This window comes from Lynx canadensis, chromosome A1, assembly GCF_007474595.2.
Source record: "Lynx canadensis isolate LIC74 chromosome A1, mLynCan4.pri.v2, whole genome shotgun sequence".
Lineage (NCBI taxonomy): Eukaryota > Metazoa > Chordata > Mammalia > Carnivora > Felidae > Lynx > Lynx canadensis.
Genome location: NC_044303.2, coordinates 3,883,350 through 3,901,197, shown reverse-complemented (window position 1 = coordinate 3,901,197; position 17,848 = coordinate 3,883,350). Strand labels below are relative to the sequence as shown.

General features: G+C 42.5%; 1 protein-coding gene across 2 annotated transcripts in view; it reads left to right on the top strand.

Annotated features, from left to right (window-relative positions):
• The window catches only part of SACS (sacsin molecular chaperone), a 41,912-nt gene extending 26,719 nt beyond the window's left edge, over positions 1-15,193 (top strand). For both annotated transcript variants that reach the window (XM_032592538.1, XM_030307821.1), the window contains one exon: positions 2,290-15,193. In XM_032592538.1, the coding sequence (XP_032448429.1) occupies positions 2,290-13,847 (11,558 nt within the window). In that variant the 3' untranslated portion in view covers positions 13,848-15,193. The remainder of the gene's footprint in view (positions 1-2,289) is intronic.
• The last annotated feature ends 2,655 nt before the right edge of the window (positions 15,194-17,848 follow it).

Here is a 17,848-nt window from a genome sequence, read left to right as displayed (position 1 = left end):
GAGTCACTTCGGAGTTAGACAGTCCTGTCTGATGACAGGTTAGGTGAAACGTTTCTGTCTGCAGGGACTCCTCGAGTCCTGAACAGTTGACCTCTTTTGACAGTGCTGATGATCTGAAAGGCCGAGGCGAGAAAAGCCAAGTGGTTTATCAAAATGGCACAAGACTTACTTGGCTGATACCGCTGGAGGCGCTGCAGCCTTTCAGCGGCTTTCTGACCCGGGGAGTGAAGATGTTTTTCTGCGTTAACATTCATACTTCAGGGTGAAAAGCTTAAATACAAACTAAATAGAAATCGGGACTTCAGATTGAATCTATCTGAAGCACTTAGAATTGTGTCTTAACTTCATTTTCTCTCTCCTTTATTTTCTCGTACGTTTTTTCAGTTGAGCATGACTGGTGTGTTAGTTGCATGTTATATGTGGTGTGGGTGCTTTATTGGCATTTTACTTATATGTTAATATTAGATTGTTTTCCTGAAGGTGGGTATATGTTTATAAGTTGCCGGTTGCGCGCAAGGATACTAGATGGGAGTATCTACAAAATGCACGTCATGTGGCCCCTATTAACATAGAACAGTGTGGTGCATATTTAATGTTTCGTTTCAAAGTGTTCCGAATTTTAATTTCTAACTCTTTTTTGTACCCTTGCAAAATCATATCCTTGCCTTGGGTAGTCTATTAACTCAATTCAGTAAACATTTTTTTTAAGAACATTGTTGTTAAAACTTAATTATACAAAGTCTATTTTAATGGGGCACATAGGTCAAGGAGGCTATATTGGTCCAATTGCTGACGAGCTCTTAGGATTTCTTAAGTGTAGCTACGTGACTTACCCTAAATGACACAATGTAGAAACTGAGAGTGTTCAGCGTTTGGGTATTGACATCTCCCAAAGGTTGCAAAACTGTGCCCTGGCTTCAATTTCTGTGGCAGTCGTTTTAAAATGTCTCCTTGTAACACGAGGGATCCTTTTCTTGGTAGAAGGTAAAGTCATCTTCCTGAGGTGTAAGACTGTGAGGTAAGGGTGTCCTTTCTCGGTTAAAAAATAGTGATAAACCAGAGTTTCAAGGGGCTTGAGGTGTGCCCTTTTTTTTTTTTATCATTTTTTTCCCCAAAATTACCCTTTTAGAGTCTAGAAATTGTATGTATGTTGGAAGAAAATTGTTAGGTTTCCAGAAGATTGAATTTGAAATGCCATTTATTTATTTATTTGCTGACACATACCTATAGGTACACAGTATTATGTAAACATTTTTTTCCCATTGGTGTTATAACTACTCTGAGGCACTAAATGCACTCGGTGCAAATGCTTGTGCACTAAGTACACAAGCCGTGGCAAGCCCGAATGTTATTTTCTGGACCGGTGGTTAAAAAATCAGCAACAGTCTTTTCCCCGAGACGAAAATCTTAGAGTCTTATTTATAAACCACCTGGAAGTAGAGCCACTTGGCTGGGGACAGTCCCACCTGCCCAGCGGCACCTGGCTGCCCCACTTGTTTCTCCCCGAAGCATTTCCGAAAAATCCCAGGGCTCCAAAGAGCCCACCGTAGTCAGTAAGAAGTAGAGAGGTTAAAAGCTGCCGGGAAAAGTTGTGAATGTGGTCTACACTCGGGCATGTGAACGGAGCAGTCTTGGGACCGAGAACCTCATCCACGTCCTCTCTCCGGATGAGAGGATTCAGGGCCCCACAAGATTGAGTGACACCTACCTTAGGCATCCAGTTAGTACGTGGAAGGAAACTGTGGAAGACTCCTCACGGCCTCAGCTTCAGAGAGTGCTGGTCACTTGCATCTGGGACCCCATTATCATGCCCCTCCCTTCATCCTGCGCAGCTCCTGGAGACACGGAGAAAGGAAAATTTGTATTGCGTTTCCTTATAAATTACTTAGCCTTAAGTAGAATGGTACCTGTTTAAGCTTTTCCCACATTTTCTTTGATGCTTTTTTTGGTGGACAGATAACCACTGAAAGTTATTTTCTGTGTTGATTCTATTTGTAGAAACTTACAGGATCATTTTAAAAATGCATGTAAATGCATTTTATGGATTGATTTAAAATAAGCACTCTCCAAAGAGAATCACTTGTCCCATAAATACAAGTGCATATGCAGATTCTCTGTCGTTACTTAAAACTTATTTTAGCCCAGTTATGCTGAATGTTCGCATTTTTACAGTGTCCTTAAACCTTCTAAAAATGGCTTCGTAGTACTACGTAATCTGTAAGACTAGAAGGCTAGACAAGTTAGAGTAGGGTTGTATGTATTTATAACATCTCTGTGTATGATTTACAGGAAGACCGTGTACCCAGCTGCAGCTTCTAAATCCAGAACGATTTGCACGTCTTATCAAAGAAGTAATGAATACATTCTGGCCTGGCCGAGAGTTGATTGTTCAGTGGTATCCGTCTGATGAGGACAAAAATCACCCATCTGTTTCTTGGCTTAAAATGGTGTGGAAGAATCTCTATATACATTTTTCAGAGGATTTGACTCTATTTGATGAGATGCCACTTATCCCCAGAACTACACTAGAAGATGGTCAGGCGTGCGTGGAGCTCATTAGACTCAGGACTCCATCGTTAGTCATTTTAGATGATGAATCCGAAGCGCAGCTTCCTGAATTTTTAGCAGATATCGTACAGAAACTTGGAGGGATTGTCCTTAAGAAATTAGATGCCTCCATACAGCATCCACTTGTTAAAAAATACATTCACTCGCCGTTACCAAGTGCCGTGCTGCAGATAATGGAGAAGATGCCGCTGCAGAAATTGTGTAATCAGATAGCTTCGCTACTTCCCACGCACAAAGATGCCCTGAGGAAGTTTTTAGCTACCTTAACTGATAGCAGTGAAAAAGAGAAAAGAATAATTCAGGAGTTGCCAATATTCAAGCGGATTAACCACTTATCTGGTCAGGGCATTTCCTCGTATACAAAACTAAAAGGCTGTAAGGTCTTGCACCATACCGCCAAGCTTCCACCAGATCTGCGACTCTCTCTCTCAGTCATAGACAGTAGTGGCGAAGCTACCATTCGCTTGGCAAACATGTTGAAGATAGAGAAGTTAAAGACCACCAGTTGCTTCAAGCTCATCTTAAAAGATATTGAAAATGAATTTTATTCACATGATGAGTTGACACGCCTTATGTTATGGACCCTTGAGAATCTGTCCTCCCTTAAAAACGAGAATCCGAATGTGCTTGATTGGTTAAGGCCATTAAAATTCATTCAGATTTCGCAGGATCGGATGGTGTCAGCCGGCGAACTCTTTGATCCTGATCTAGAAGTACTAAAGGATCTCTTTTATAGTGAAGAAGAAACCTGTTTCCCACCCGCAGCTTTTACCTCACCAGATATCCTGCACTCTTTAAGACAGATTGGTTTAAAAAACGAAGCCAGCCTCGAAGAAGCTGATGTTGTGCAAGTGGCAAAAAAAATCGAAGCCTTACAGGTCAGTTCTTGTCCGAATCAGGAGGTTCTTGTAAAGAAAGCCAAAACACTCTTACTTGTTTTAAACAAGAATCATATGCTGTTGCAGTCATCTGAAGGAAAGATGACCCTGAAGAAAATAAAATGGGTCCCGGCTTGCAAGGAAAGGCCACCAAACTATCCAGGCTCGTTAGTCTGGAAGGGAGATGTCTGCGACCTTTGTGCCCCACCAGATATGTGTGATGTAGCCCACGCAATCCTGGTTGGCTCGTCACTTCCTCTTGTTGAGAGCGTCCATGTGAACTTGGAAAAAGCTTTGGGCATCTTCACAGAACCTAGCATCAGTGCGGTCTTAAAACACTTTAAAATTGTTGTTGATTGGTATACTTCGAAAACCTTTAGTGATGAGGACTACTATCAGTTTCAACATATTTTGCTGGAAATTTACGGCTTCATGCATGATCATTTAAATGAAGGGAAGGATGCTTTCAGGGCCTTAAGATTTCCGTGGGTTTGGACTGGCAAGAAATTTTGTCCCCTCGCCCAGGCTGTGATAAAACCATTCCATGATCTTGATCTTCAGCCCTATTTGCACGGTGTGCCTAAAACCATGGCAAAATTCCACCAACTGTTTAAGGTCTGTGGTTCGATAGAGGAGTTGACGTCGGATCATATTTCCGTAGTCATTCAGAAGGTATATCTCAAAAGTGACCAAGATCTCAGCGATCAGGAAAGCAAGCAAAATCTCCATCTTATGTTGAATATCATCAGGTGGCTGTATAGCAATCAGATTCCAGCCAGTCCCAACACACCAGTTCCTATACATCACAGCAAAAACCCTTCTAAACTTGTCATGAAGCCAATTCATGAATGCTGTTACTGTGACATCAAAGTTGATGACCTCAATGATCTACTGGAAGATTCGGTGGAGCCAATCATTCTGGTACACGAGGACATACCCATGAAGACTGCAGAATGGTTGAAAGTTCCATGCCTCAGCACAAGACTGATCAATCCTGAGAACATGGGATTTGAGCAGTCAGGTCAGAGAGAACCTCTTACTGTAAGAATTAAAAATATTCTGGAAGAATACCCATCAGTGTCAGATATTTTTAAAGAACTGCTCCAAAATGCCGATGACGCAAATGCAACAGAATGCAGTTTCATGATTGATATGCGAAGAAATATGGACATTCGAGAGAATCTTCTAGACCCGGGGATGGCGGCTTGCCACGGACCTGCTCTGTGGTCATTCAATAATTCTCAATTCTCCGATTCAGATTTTGTGAACATAACTAGGTTAGGAGAATCTTTAAAGAGGGAAGAGGTTGACAAAGTTGGAAAATTTGGTCTGGGATTTAATTCCGTGTACCATATCACCGACATTCCCATCATTATGAGTCGAGAATTCATGATAATGTTCGATCCGAACATAAACCACATCAGTAAGCACATTAAAGACAAATCTAATCCTGGGATCAAGATTAATTGGAGTAAACAGCAGAAAAGACTTCGGAAATTTCCCAATCAGTTCAAACCGTTTATAGACGTATTTGGCTGTCGGTTACCTCTGACCGTAGAAGCCCCTTACAGCTACGATGGAACTCTTTTCCGACTGTCCTTTAGAACGCAACAGGAAGCCAAAGTGAGTGAAGTTAGTAGTACCTGCTACAATACGGCAGATATTTACTCTCTTGTGGATGAATTTAGTCTCTGTGGTCACAGGCTTATCATTTTCACTCAGAGTGTGAACTCCATGTATTTGAAGTACTTGAAAATCGAGGAGAGCAATCCCAGCTTGGCGCAAGATACGGTGATCATTAAGAAAAGCCCCTGCTCTTCCAAAGCAGTGAGTGCCCCTGTCTTAAGTGTTTTAAAAGAAGCTTCTAGGCTCATGAAGAGTTGCAGCAGCAGTAATAAAAAGCTTCCTGCCGATGCCCCCAAGTCGTCTTGCATTCTTCAGGTCACAGTTGAAGAATTTCACCATGTGTTCAGGAGGATTGCTGATTTGCAGTCACCGCTTTTCAGAGGTCCAGAGGATGACCTAACGGCTCTCTTCGAGATGGCTAAGTCTGGCCAGTCGAAAAAGCCGTCAGATGAGTTGCCTCAAAAAACAGTAGAGTGTACCACATGGCTGATATGCACCTGCATGGACACAGGAGAGGCTCTAAAGTTTTCCCTGAATGAAAGCGGGCGAAGACTAGGGCTGGTTCCCTGTGGGGCTGTGGGGGTTCTGCTGTCCGAAATCCAGGACCAGAAGTGGGCTGTGAAGCCACATGTGGGAGAAGTGTTTTGCTATTTACCCTTACGAATAAAAACAGGATTGCCGGTTCACATCAATGGGTGTTTTGCTGTTACTTCAAACAGAAAAGAAATCTGGAAGACAGACACGAAAGGACGATGGAATGCCACCTTCATGAGGCACGTTATTGTGCGGGCTTACTTGGAGGCCCTCAGCGTCCTACGCGACCTGGCTACTAATGGGGAGCTAATGGATTATACTTACTACTCGGTGTGGCCCGATCCTGAATTAGTCCATGATGATTTTTCTGTCATTTGCCAAGGATTTTATGAAGACATAGCTCATGGAAAAGGGAAAGAACTGACCAAAGTCTTCTCTGACGGATCTACGTGGGTTTCCATGAAGAACGTGAGATTTCTGGATGACTCTATACTTAAAAGAAAAGATGTTGGCCCAGCAGCCTTCAAGATATTTTTGAAATACCTCAAGAAGACCGGGTCAAAGAACCTCTGTGCTGTTGAACTTCCTTCTTCAGTAAAAGCAGGATTTGAAGAAGCTGGCTGCAAACAGATACTGCTTGAAAATACCTTTTCAGAGAAGCAGTTTTTTTCTGAAGTGTTTTTCCCAAATATCCAAGAAATCGAAGCAGAGCTCAGAGATCCTTTAATGAACTTTGTTCTAAATGAGAAAATTGAGGAGTTCTCAGGAATTCTTCGTGTTACCCCATGTATCCCTTGCTCTTTGCAGGGGCATCCTCTGGTTTTGCCATCAAGGCTAATCCACCCTGAAGGACGCGTCGCCAAGTTGTTTGATACTAAAGATGGACGCTTTCCTTATGGCTCCACTCAGGATTATCTTAATCCTATTATTCTGATTAAGCTGGTTCAGTTAGGTATGGCCAAAGATGACATTCTGTGGGACGACATGCTAGAACGTGCACAGTCAGTGGCTGAAATTAATAAAAGCGATCACGCTGCTGCTTGTCTGAGAAGTAGCATCCTGTTAAGTCTCATTGATGAAAAGCTGAAAATCAGGGATCCTAGGGCAAAGGATTTTGCTGCAAAATATCAAACAATCCCCTTCCTTCCATTTCTGACAAAGCCGGCAGGATTTTCTTTGGACTGGAAAGGTAACAGTTTTAAGCCCGAAACCATGTTTGCAGCAACTGATCTTTACACGGCTGAGCACCAAGATATAGTTTGTCTCCTGCAACCAATTCTAAATGAAAACTCCCATTCCTTCAGGGGGTGTGGTTCGGTGTCACTGGCTGTTAAGGAGTTTTTGGGATTACTGAGGAAGCCGACAGTTGATCTGGTTGTGAACCAGCTGAAAGAAGTTGCAAAGTCAGTTGACGATGGGATAACATTGTACCAGGAGAACATCACCAATGCTTGCTACAAATACCTTCATGATGCAATGATGCAAAATGAGGTCACTAAGATGTCAATTGTTGAAAAGTTAAAGCCCTTCAGCTTCATTCTAGTTGAGAATGCATATGTTGACTCAGAAAAAGTGTCTTTTCACTTGAATTTCGAGGCAGCACCCTACCTTTATCAGCTGCCTAATAAATACAAAAACAATTTCCGTGAGCTTTTTGAAAGTGTGGGCGTGCGGCAGTCATTTACTGTTGAGGACTTTGCCCTTGTTTTGGAATCTATTGATCAGGAGAAAGGAACAAAGCAAATAACAGAAGAGAATTTTCAGCTTTGCCGGCGAATAATTAGTGAAGGAATATGGAGTCTCATTAGAGAAAAGAAACAAGAATTTTGTGAGAAAAATTATGGCAAAATATTACTGCCAGATACTAATCTTAAGCTTCTCCCTGCTAAATCTCTATGCTACAACGATTGTCCCTGGATAAAAGTTAAGGACACCACTGTGAAATACTGTCATGCTGATATACCCAGGGAAGTAGCCGTGAAACTAGGAGCCGTCCCAAAGCGACACAAAGCCTTGGAGAGGTACGCCTCCAACATCTGTTTCACGACACTTGGCACGGAATTTGGGCAGAAAGAGAAGCTGACCAGCAGAATCAAGAGTATCCTTAACGCCTATCCTTCAGAAAAGGAAATGTTGAAAGAACTTCTTCAGAATGCCGATGATGCAAAGGCCACAGAAATCTGTTTTGTGTTTGATCCTAGACAGCATCCAGTTGACAGAATATTTGATGATAAGTGGGCCCCCCTGCAAGGGCCAGCGCTCTGTGTGTACAACAACCAACCTTTCACGGAGGATGACGTCAGGGGAATTCAGAACCTTGGAAAAGGCACCAAAGAAGGAAATCCCTGTAAAACTGGGCAGTACGGAATAGGATTCAATTCTGTGTATCATATTACCGACTGCCCTTCTTTCATTTCTGGCAATGACATCCTGTGTATCTTTGATCCTCATGCCAGATACGCACCAGGAGCCACATCCGTCAGTCCTGGACGCATGTTTAGAGATTTGGATGCAGATTTTAGGACACAGTTCTCAGATGTCCTGGATCTTTACTTGGGAACCCACTTTAAATTGGATAATTGCACAATGTTTAGATTTCCTCTTCGTAACGCAGAAATGGCAAAAGTTTCGGAAATTTCTTCAGTTCCGTCATCAGACAGAATGGTCCAGAACCTTTTGGACAAATTGCGGTCAGATGGGGCAGAACTTTTAATGTTTCTTAATCACATGGAAAAGATTTCTATTTGTGAAATAGACAAAGGTACTGGAGCCCTGAATGTGCTGTATTCTGTAAAGGGCAAAATCACCGACGGGGACAGACTGAAAAGGAAACAGTTTCACGCATCTGTAATCGATAGTGTTACGAAAAAGAGACAGCTCAAAGACATACCAGTCCAACAGATAACCTATACTATGGATACTGAAGACTCCGAAGGAAATCTTACTACGTGGCTAATTTGTAATAGGTCGGGTTTTTCAAGTATGGAAAAAGTGTCTAAGAGCGTTATATCGGCTCACAAGAACCAAGATATTACTCTCTTTCCACGTGGCGGAGTAGCTGCCTGCATTACTCACAACTACAAAAAACCCCACAGGGCCTTCTGTTTCTTGCCCCTCTCTTTAGAGACGGGATTGCCGTTCCACGTGAACGGCCATTTTGCTCTAGATTCAGCCAGAAGAAATCTGTGGCGGGACGATAATGGAGTTGGTGTTCGCAGTGACTGGAATAACAGTTTAATGACAGCATTAATAGCTCCTGCATATGTTGAATTGCTAATCCAGCTAAAAAAGCGCTATTTCCCCGGTTCTGACCCAACACTGTCGGTTTTGCAGAACACACCGATTCATGTGGTGAAGGATACTTTAAAGAAGTTTTTATCGTTTTTCCCAGTTAACAGGCTTGACCTACAACCAGATTTATATTGTCTAGTGAAAGCACTTTACAGCTGCATTCACGAAGACATGAAACGCCTTTTACCTGTTGTACGGGCTCCAAATATCGATGGCTCGGATTTACACTCTGCGGTTATAATTACTTGGATTAATATGTCTACTTCAAATAAAACCAGACCGTTTTTTGACAACTTACTGCAGGATGAATTGCAACACCTGAAGAATGCAGATTATAACATCACGACCCGCAAGACGGTGGCAGAGAATGTCTATAGACTGAAACACCTCCTTTTAGAAATCGGTTTCAACTTGGTTTATAACTGTGATGAAACTGCCAATCTGTACCACTGCCTTATAGATGCGGATATCCCTGTTAGTTACGTCACCCCTGCTGATGTTAGATCTTTTTTAATGACCTTTTCTTCTCCTGACACTAATTGCCACATTGGGAAGCTGCCTTGTCGTCTCCAGCAGACTAACCTAAAGCTTTTTCATAGTTTGAAACTTTTAGTGGATTATTGTTTCAAGGACGCAGAAGAAAATGAGATTGAAGTGGAGGGACTGCCCCTTCTCATTACACTGGACAGTGTTTTGCAGACTTTTGACGCAAAACGACCCAAGTTTCTAACAACGTACCATGAGTTGATTCCATCCCGCAAAGACTTGTTCATGAATACGTTATATTTGAAATACAGTAATATTTTATTGAACTGTAAGGTTGCAAAAGTGTTTGACATCTCCAGCTTCGCTGATTTGTTATCCTCTGTGTTGCCTCGTGAGTATAAGACCAAAAATTGTACCAAGTGGAAGGACAATTTTGCAAGTGAGTCTTGGCTTAAGAACGCGTGGCATTTTATTAGCGAGGCTGTAAACGTGAAAGAAGATCAAGAAGAAACACAACCAACATTTGACATTGTTGTCGATACCCTAAAAGACTGGGCGTTGCTTCCAGGAACAAAGTTCACCGTTTCAGCCAACCAGCTTGTAGTCCCTGAAGGTGATGTTCTGCTTCCTCTGAGTCTCATGCACATTGCAGTTTTTCCAAATGCCCAGAGCGATAAAGTCTTTCATGCGCTCATGAAAGCTGGCTGTATCCAGCTTGCTTTGAACAAAATCTGCTCCAAAGACAGTGCATTTGTTCCTCTGTTGTCCCATCACACTGCAAACATAGAGAGCCCCACAAGCATTTTAAAGGCCGTACATTATATGGTTCAAACATCAACCTTTAGAACCGAAAAATTAGTAGAAAATGACTTTGAAGCACTTCTGATGTATTTCAACTGCAATCTCAGTCACTTGATGTCCCAAGACGACATAAAAATTTTAAAGTCACTTCCATGCTACAAATCCATCAGTGGTCGCTACATGAGCATCGCAAAATTCGGAACATGCTATGTACTCACAAAAAGTATTCCTTCAGCTGAAGTGGAAAAATGGACACAGTCGTCGTCATCTGCATTTCTTGAAGAAAAAATACACCTAAAAGAACTCTATGAGTTGCTTGGCTGTGTACCTGTAGATGATCTTGAGGTATATTTGAAGCACCTCTTACCCAAAATTGAAAATCTCTCTTACGATGCAAAATTGGAGCACCTGATCTATCTTAAGAATAGGCTGTCAAGTATTGAGGAACTGTCAGAGATCAAGGAACAACTTTTTGAAAAACTGGAAAGTTTACTGATAATCCACGATGCGAACAGTCGACTAAAGCAAGCGAAACATTTTTATGATAGAACGGTGCGAGTTTTTGAAGTTATGCTTCCCGAAAAATTGTTTATTCCTAAGGACTTCTTTAAAAAATTGGAACAGCTTATAAAGCCCAAAAATCAAGCCACGTTTATGACCTCCTGGGTGGAATTCTTGAGAAACATTGGACTAAAGTACATCCTATCTCAGCAACAGTTGCTGCAGTTTGCTAAGGAAATCAGCGTGAGAGCTAATACAGAAAACTGGTCTAAGGAAACACTGCAAAATACAGTTGATATCCTTCTCCATCACATATTCCAAGAACGAATGGATTTGTTATCTGGCAATTTTCTGAAAGAACTTTCTCTAATACCGTTCTTGTGTCCTGAGCGGGCCCCTGCAGAGTTCATTAGGTTTCATCCTCAATATCAAGAGGTCAATGGAACGCTTCCTCTCATAAAGTTCAATGGGGCACAAGTAAACCCCAAATTCAAGCAGTGTGATGTGCTCCAGCTCTTATGGACATCCTGCCCTATTCTTCCAGAGAAGGCCACACCCTTGAGCATTAGAGAACAAGAAGGTAGTGACCTTGGTCCGCAGGAACAGCTCGAACAAGTTTTAAGTATGCTTAATGTTAACCTGGATCCTCCTCTTGATAAGGTCATTAATAACTGCAGAAACATATGCAACATAACAACATTGGATGAAGAGATGGTAAAAACTAGAGCAAAGGTCTTAAGGAGCATATATGAATTTCTCAGTGCAGAAAAAAGGGAGTTTCGGTTTCAGCTGCGGGGTGTTGCTTTTGTAATGGTGGAAGATGGTTGGAAACTCCTGAAGCCTGAGGAGGTAGTGATAAATCTAGAATACGAATCCGACTTTAAACCTTACTTGTACAAGCTGCCTTTAGAACTTGGCACGTTTCACCAGTTGTTCAAACACCTAGGTACTGAAGATATTATTTCAACCAAGCAATATGTTGAAGTGTTGAGCCGCATATTCAAAAATTCTGAAGGAAAACAGTTAGATCCTAATGAAATGCGCACGGTTAAGAGAGTAGTTTCCGGCTTGTTCAAGAGTCTGCAAAATGATTCGGTCAAGGTGAGGAGTGATCTCGAGAACGTCCGAGACCTCGCGCTGTACCTTCCAAGCCAGGATGGCAGACTGGTGAAGTCGAGCATCTTAGTGTTTGATGACGCGCCACATTACAAAAGTAGAATCCAGGGGAATATCGGCGTGCAGATGTTGGTTGACCTTAGCCAGTGCTACCTAGGGAAGGACCACGGCTTTCACACTAAATTGATAATGCTCTTTCCTCAAAAACTTAGACCTCGTTTACTGAGCAGTATACTTGAAGAACAGCTAGACGAGGAGACTCCCAAAGTTTGTCAGTTTGGAGCATTGTGTTCTCTTCAGGGAAGATTGCAGCTACTCTTGTCTTCGGAACAGTTCATCACAGGACTGATTAGAATTATGAAGCATGAAAATGATAATGCTTTCCTGGCCAATGAAGAAAAAGCCATAAGACTTTGCAAAGCCCTAAGAGAAGGATTGAAAGTGTCCTGTTTTGAAAAGCTTCAAACCACACTGAGAGTTAAAGGTTTTAACCCTATTCCCCACAGCAGAAGTGAAACTTTCGCTTTTTTGAAGAGATTTGGCAACGCGGTCATTCTGCTATACATACAGCATTCAGACAGCAAGGACATTAATTTCCTGTTAGCATTGGCAATGACGCTGAAGTCTGCGACGGACAATCTGATCTCTGACACTTCGTATTTAATTGCTATGCTAGGTTGCAATGATATTTACAGGATCAGTGAGAAACTTGACAGTTTAGGAGTAAAATACGACTCTTCTGAACCATCGAAACTTGAACTTCCGATGCCCGGCACTCCAATACCTGCTGAAATCCATTATACTCTGCTTATGGATCCAATGAATGTTTTTTACCCGGGAGAATACGTTGGGTACCTTGTTGATGCTGAAGGTGGTGATATCTACGGATCGTACCAGCCAACGTATACGTATGCAATTATCGTACAAGAAGTTGAAAGAGAAGATGCTGATAATTCTAGTTTTCTGGGAAAGATCTATCAGATTGATATTGGTTACAGTGAATATAAAATAGTTAGCTCTCTCGATCTCTATAAGTTTTCAAGGCCCGAGGAAAGCTCTCAAAGCAGAGACAGTGCCCCTTCTACACCGACCAGCCCTACCGAGTTCCTAGCCCCTGGTCTACGAACCATTCCTCCTCTTTTCTCCGGCAGAGAGAGCCAAAAGACCTCATCCTCGAAGCATCCGTCCCCCAAAAAGCTCAAGGTGAATTCTTTACCAGAAATTTTAAAAGAAGTGACATCAGTGGTGGAGCAAGCTTGGAAGCTTCCAGAATCGGAAAGGAAAAAGATTATTAGGCGGTTGTATTTGAAATGGCACCCTGACAAAAATCCAGAGAATCATGACATTGCTAATGAAGTTTTTAAACATTTGCAGAACGAAATCAACAGGCTAGAGAAGCAGGCTTTTCTAGATCAAAATGCAGACAGAGCCTCAAGGCGAACATTTTCAACCTCAGCATCCCGATTTCAGTCAGACAAGTACTCGTTTCAAAGATTTTATACTTCATGGAATCAAGAAGCAACGAGCCATAAATCTGAAAGGCAACAACAAAATAAGGAAAAAAGCACACCTTCAGCTGGACAGACTTACTCTCAGAGGTTCTTTGTCCCTCCCACTTTCAAGTCAGTTGGCAATCCGGTTGAAGCGCGTAGATGGTTAAGACAGGCCAGAGCCAATTTTTCAGCTGCCAGGAATGACCTTCATAAAAACGCCAATGAATGGGTGTGCTTCAAATGTCACCTCTCTACCAAGTTAGCTTTGATCGCCGCTGACTACGCTGTGAGAGGGAAGTCCGATAAAGATGTAAAGCCCACCGCACTCGCACAGAAAATAGAGGAGTACAGTCAGCAGCTTGAAGGACTGACGAATGATGTCCACACGCTGGAGGCCTATGGCGTAGACAGTTTAAAAACAAGATACCCTGATCTGCTTCCTTTCCCGCAGATCCCAAACGACAGGTTCACTTCTGAGGTTGCTATGAGGGTGATGGAATGTACCGCCTGTATCATCATAAAACTTGAAAATTTTATACAACAGAAGGTGTGAGGTATTTAAAGGAAAAAAAAAAAAAAAAGCAGAGCCAGACCTTGACTGTGTTGTAGCACAAATATGAATGCTGTACGTCCTTAGGCTTCATTGCCAGTTATTTAAGAATGGTAAAGCACATTGCAGGTTGTTTGGGAAGAACTTTGGAGTTGTTGTTAACATGCGTATCAACAGAGGACCTTAGCCGACTTTAAAAGAAAATTATTTGAAGATGGTAAGCTGCAGAATTGCTAGATGTATTTGAATGGCTAGGATGGCACATTATTGAACTGCACTTTATGTAACCAAAGCTTAGCGGTTTGTTCGATGCGAGTCTGTGTGTGTCCGTGATCAGGATGGAGGTATCTTTTACGTTTTTAACGCGGTATTTTTGAAGGAGCTTATGAAACACTGGACATATCACTGGTTTCAACAAATAAGGGGAATCAAGTCTTTGGAGCTGATCGTTTCTTTAATTAGATCCTCTTTTGGATGCATCATTATCAGCTGGATCTGATTATGAATTTGTTGCAATTTTACATCGTAAATAGTACATTTAAAAAATGGTACAGTATTTTAATCCTGAATATTACTTGATTAAGAGTATGCACATAGTACTCCTTAGGGTGCACTGAGTGCACTTTACATCTTTCTTTTAAGTGGTTTTTTACACCTTATGTTTACAGGCTCCTTATCTCATGAAGATGATGTTTGGAAAACTCAAAACGGCCGCAGTTCTCATCACCAGATGTTAATATCGCGTCCAAGAACTGCGTACCAAAACGACATTTGTCAACTGTTAGAACATTCGCTTTCTGTTTGTACATATTTTCCACAAATAATCATAATTTATATAGCGTGACTGAACAGGATGCAATCTTTTGTTGTCTAAAGGTGCTGCAGTTAAAACAAAGCTTTTCTTTCCACATGGCACTTAGTGGAGTTTCTTGGATTTTACTTTTGAAGACGTTAAAAAAATCAGTGTGAAATCCTTGTGACAATGTCCAGTAGCTTGTGACAGTTTATTGCATTTTCCCCATGAATGATTAAGAACTGACATTTGATTTTTCTCATGCTTGAGTGTCCTCCTATATCGTATTCACTTCGGCATATTTCTTCGGCAGAATGTAAAAGAGAGGTAATGATAATTATTAGTTTATATAAGTGTGCTGGCTGTAAATGATGCTAAATATAATATTTTATGCGATTAAGGGCTTATGGAACATATTAAAACTTTTTTACTTTTATTGGTAATAAGGAATGTTTGTGCCTCCACTATTGTATTGCTTCTGGATGTGAAGCTATGTAATTACTTCTGCTACTATATTAAGTGCCATACTTTTAATAAAGCAAATGTACATATGAAATTATTGTAACTGGTATTTCCTGAAAAGCAAACTTAGTACCTTCCTATATAAAGTTTTTGATATGTGCATATATGTATGTTTATTGGAAATATTTAGGGTAGAATTTTTTATTACATTTTATATTAGCATTTTAGTAGGCTCTTTTTTATGATTGAATATAAAGTACTTGATATATACTGAGTTTATTAGGTGCTCATTGGTTTTGTTAAGACTTCATTTTTCCTTTTTAGGGAATATGATTAGCTGACATATACAGTATGGGTGTATATACATATGTACATATGTATCTTTGGAAGTAGACCCAGTAAATACGGTTCTTCCATAGGTGGAGGCCGAATTGATATTGACCTTGCCCCAGCAGAGGGCCGCATGTCTGGGGCTAATTTACACTTGAGCCCTAACAGAAAATGTTCATCATTAACACCCGAGGCACAGGTCTTCAAGGCTAGGTAGACCAGAGCTAAGAGTTTACTGTTCTGGGGTTTAGCAAATTCTGGATCGCTAGCTGTCTGGAACTGTCTTGAGAAGAGCTTGCTCCTTTGAAACTCACACTTAGCACTTGGAACATATTTTACTGTTTTTTGATACTGAAATTTACACAGAAAACCTTGTCTGGCCATTATGCTAGTTGAGGTTAGTTGGGGTTCTTTTTCTATACTTATTTTTTAAAAAAAACCAAGTTCATAATCCCTTATATAAAACCCTTGGATCCAAATCTATTTCAGAAATCAGATTTTAGAAAGTTAATACGAGCATTCCCATCAGGGTTGGGTAGCGCTCTTAAACACATTAAATTCCTGCCGGGAAACCAATGGACACTCACACTAAGCTGAACGCGCAGACGTGATAAATAACCTCACCTTAAGTTAGGGCAGATCTTGCCACCAGTAGTTTGCAGCAGACGCATTTGCAAAGTGTTCAGATTTTTGGAGCTTTTTGGACTTTGGAATTCAGGGTTAGGGAATTTTTGACGTGAACTCATTTTTGTATTTTCTTATTTTATGCTTTCCCCCTAGTTTGCTTTTCCTCCTTTTGGAAAATGGAAACTGGGCCTGCGTGTGCTGCAGCTGCAGTCCAGGAAGGAGCGGGCTGGTTCTTCACTGCCAAAGGGGGGGTAGGGGGGTGGGGAGGTGGGGAGGGAAGCGCCCCCTGCAGGCTGAGCTGTTCACAGCGTCCACGGGGAACTCGGGGAGACCCCCTGCAGACCAGTTTCAAAGGCAGCGGGGAGAGTAGGGGGGGGGGGGGGGGACGCTGAGAGCCCAAGGATGATGCTGGCAAAATGTACAAATCGTTTTAATAAAGAGGGGTTCACGGGTCTGATAGGCAGGTGTGTGGGATTCTCTCCCGTCAGTGGCCATGGACATCTTCCCTACTAAAGACGTGCTGCAGATCTCAAGGTTAAAATTTGTAGTGCTGGGAGAAACGACCGATTACAGGTTTTAATTAGTCCTGCATTAAGCAGTGTTCTACCTGAGAACCCAGGACCAGAAGGTGCACGGATACACATACGTGAAGACCTCTATTTCCGGGAAGTGACCGTGATTGTGGGGGCTGGCGAGCGTGCAATCCAGAGGGCAGGGGGACACCACAGGCGGCCAACTCCCCCAGGCGGGGCTCAAGCCGAGACAGTCTGCCCGTGGACCGTCCTCACCCTTTGGCTTCCAAAGCTTTTCCCATTGAGCAGATATGGCTGAAAGTAGTGCCATTCATTCATTCACTCATTCAACAGCCCCTCAGCATTGTGCGCAGGCGTTAGGGCAGGTGTTGGAGGCGTGAAGGCCCGCGTTCCACCCTGGCTGTCGGTTTGCACAGACCAGTGAGAATTGTCTGTTTGCACTGGGAGCCCAGTCTACTCGTGTGCTAAAGCCAGCATGAGATTTTATTTAAAACTAAGAATTATGTGTTTAAAATGCATATTCTTTCTCTCATGGTTGGTAAGCGGCTCGGGAAATACCCTCATATACTCTGACCACAAAGCTGGGATCTAAGAGGACAAAATCGAAGTTGCACTGTCTCCACGGTAAAAAATGGATTTTAATTAGCGCCGCCCTTTGAGCCACCTGTTCTACCTGATAACAAGCGTTTGGTTTTGAAACCACAGCAAGTCTGAAGTGGAACCTAACGTAGGGCAAACTGCTACCACTGAGTAGGAAGCGTTCTGGGGAAGGAAGGGGCAAAAGACTAAAGCTCACACCGCCTAACGGCCTTAGTGTGAGGGGCTGGCTCTGCCTTGAAAGGAGCAGCTTCTGCTCTCTCGCTGACCCCCAAAGCCGAGATGAACCTGGTGGGTGGATGGGCCGGAAGGTCTCGTGCACGTGCAGCTCACCCCTTCCTCTTACCTGGAATGTGGCTGCCTTCGGAACAGGTGCCTCCGTCTGCCCTGGGCATGGCCGGCTACCGAAGGCAGGGGCCCACAGTCCTGCCCGGCTTGGGAGAGCTTCCTGTGATACGCAGCTGTCGAGGCTTAGGGAGGCCAGTCCATCTTGCTGCAGATCAAATTGTTTCTACTATGAAAGCTAACATTTTGCTCTTCACCTCTCTGACTCGTGTCCACTCAGCTGGCTTGGAAATGGAAAAAGAGGGGCTGTTTTTGAGGTCACATATCAACACTCGATGGCCTACATACAACCACCTGGTATACAGGAGTGTCAGTGC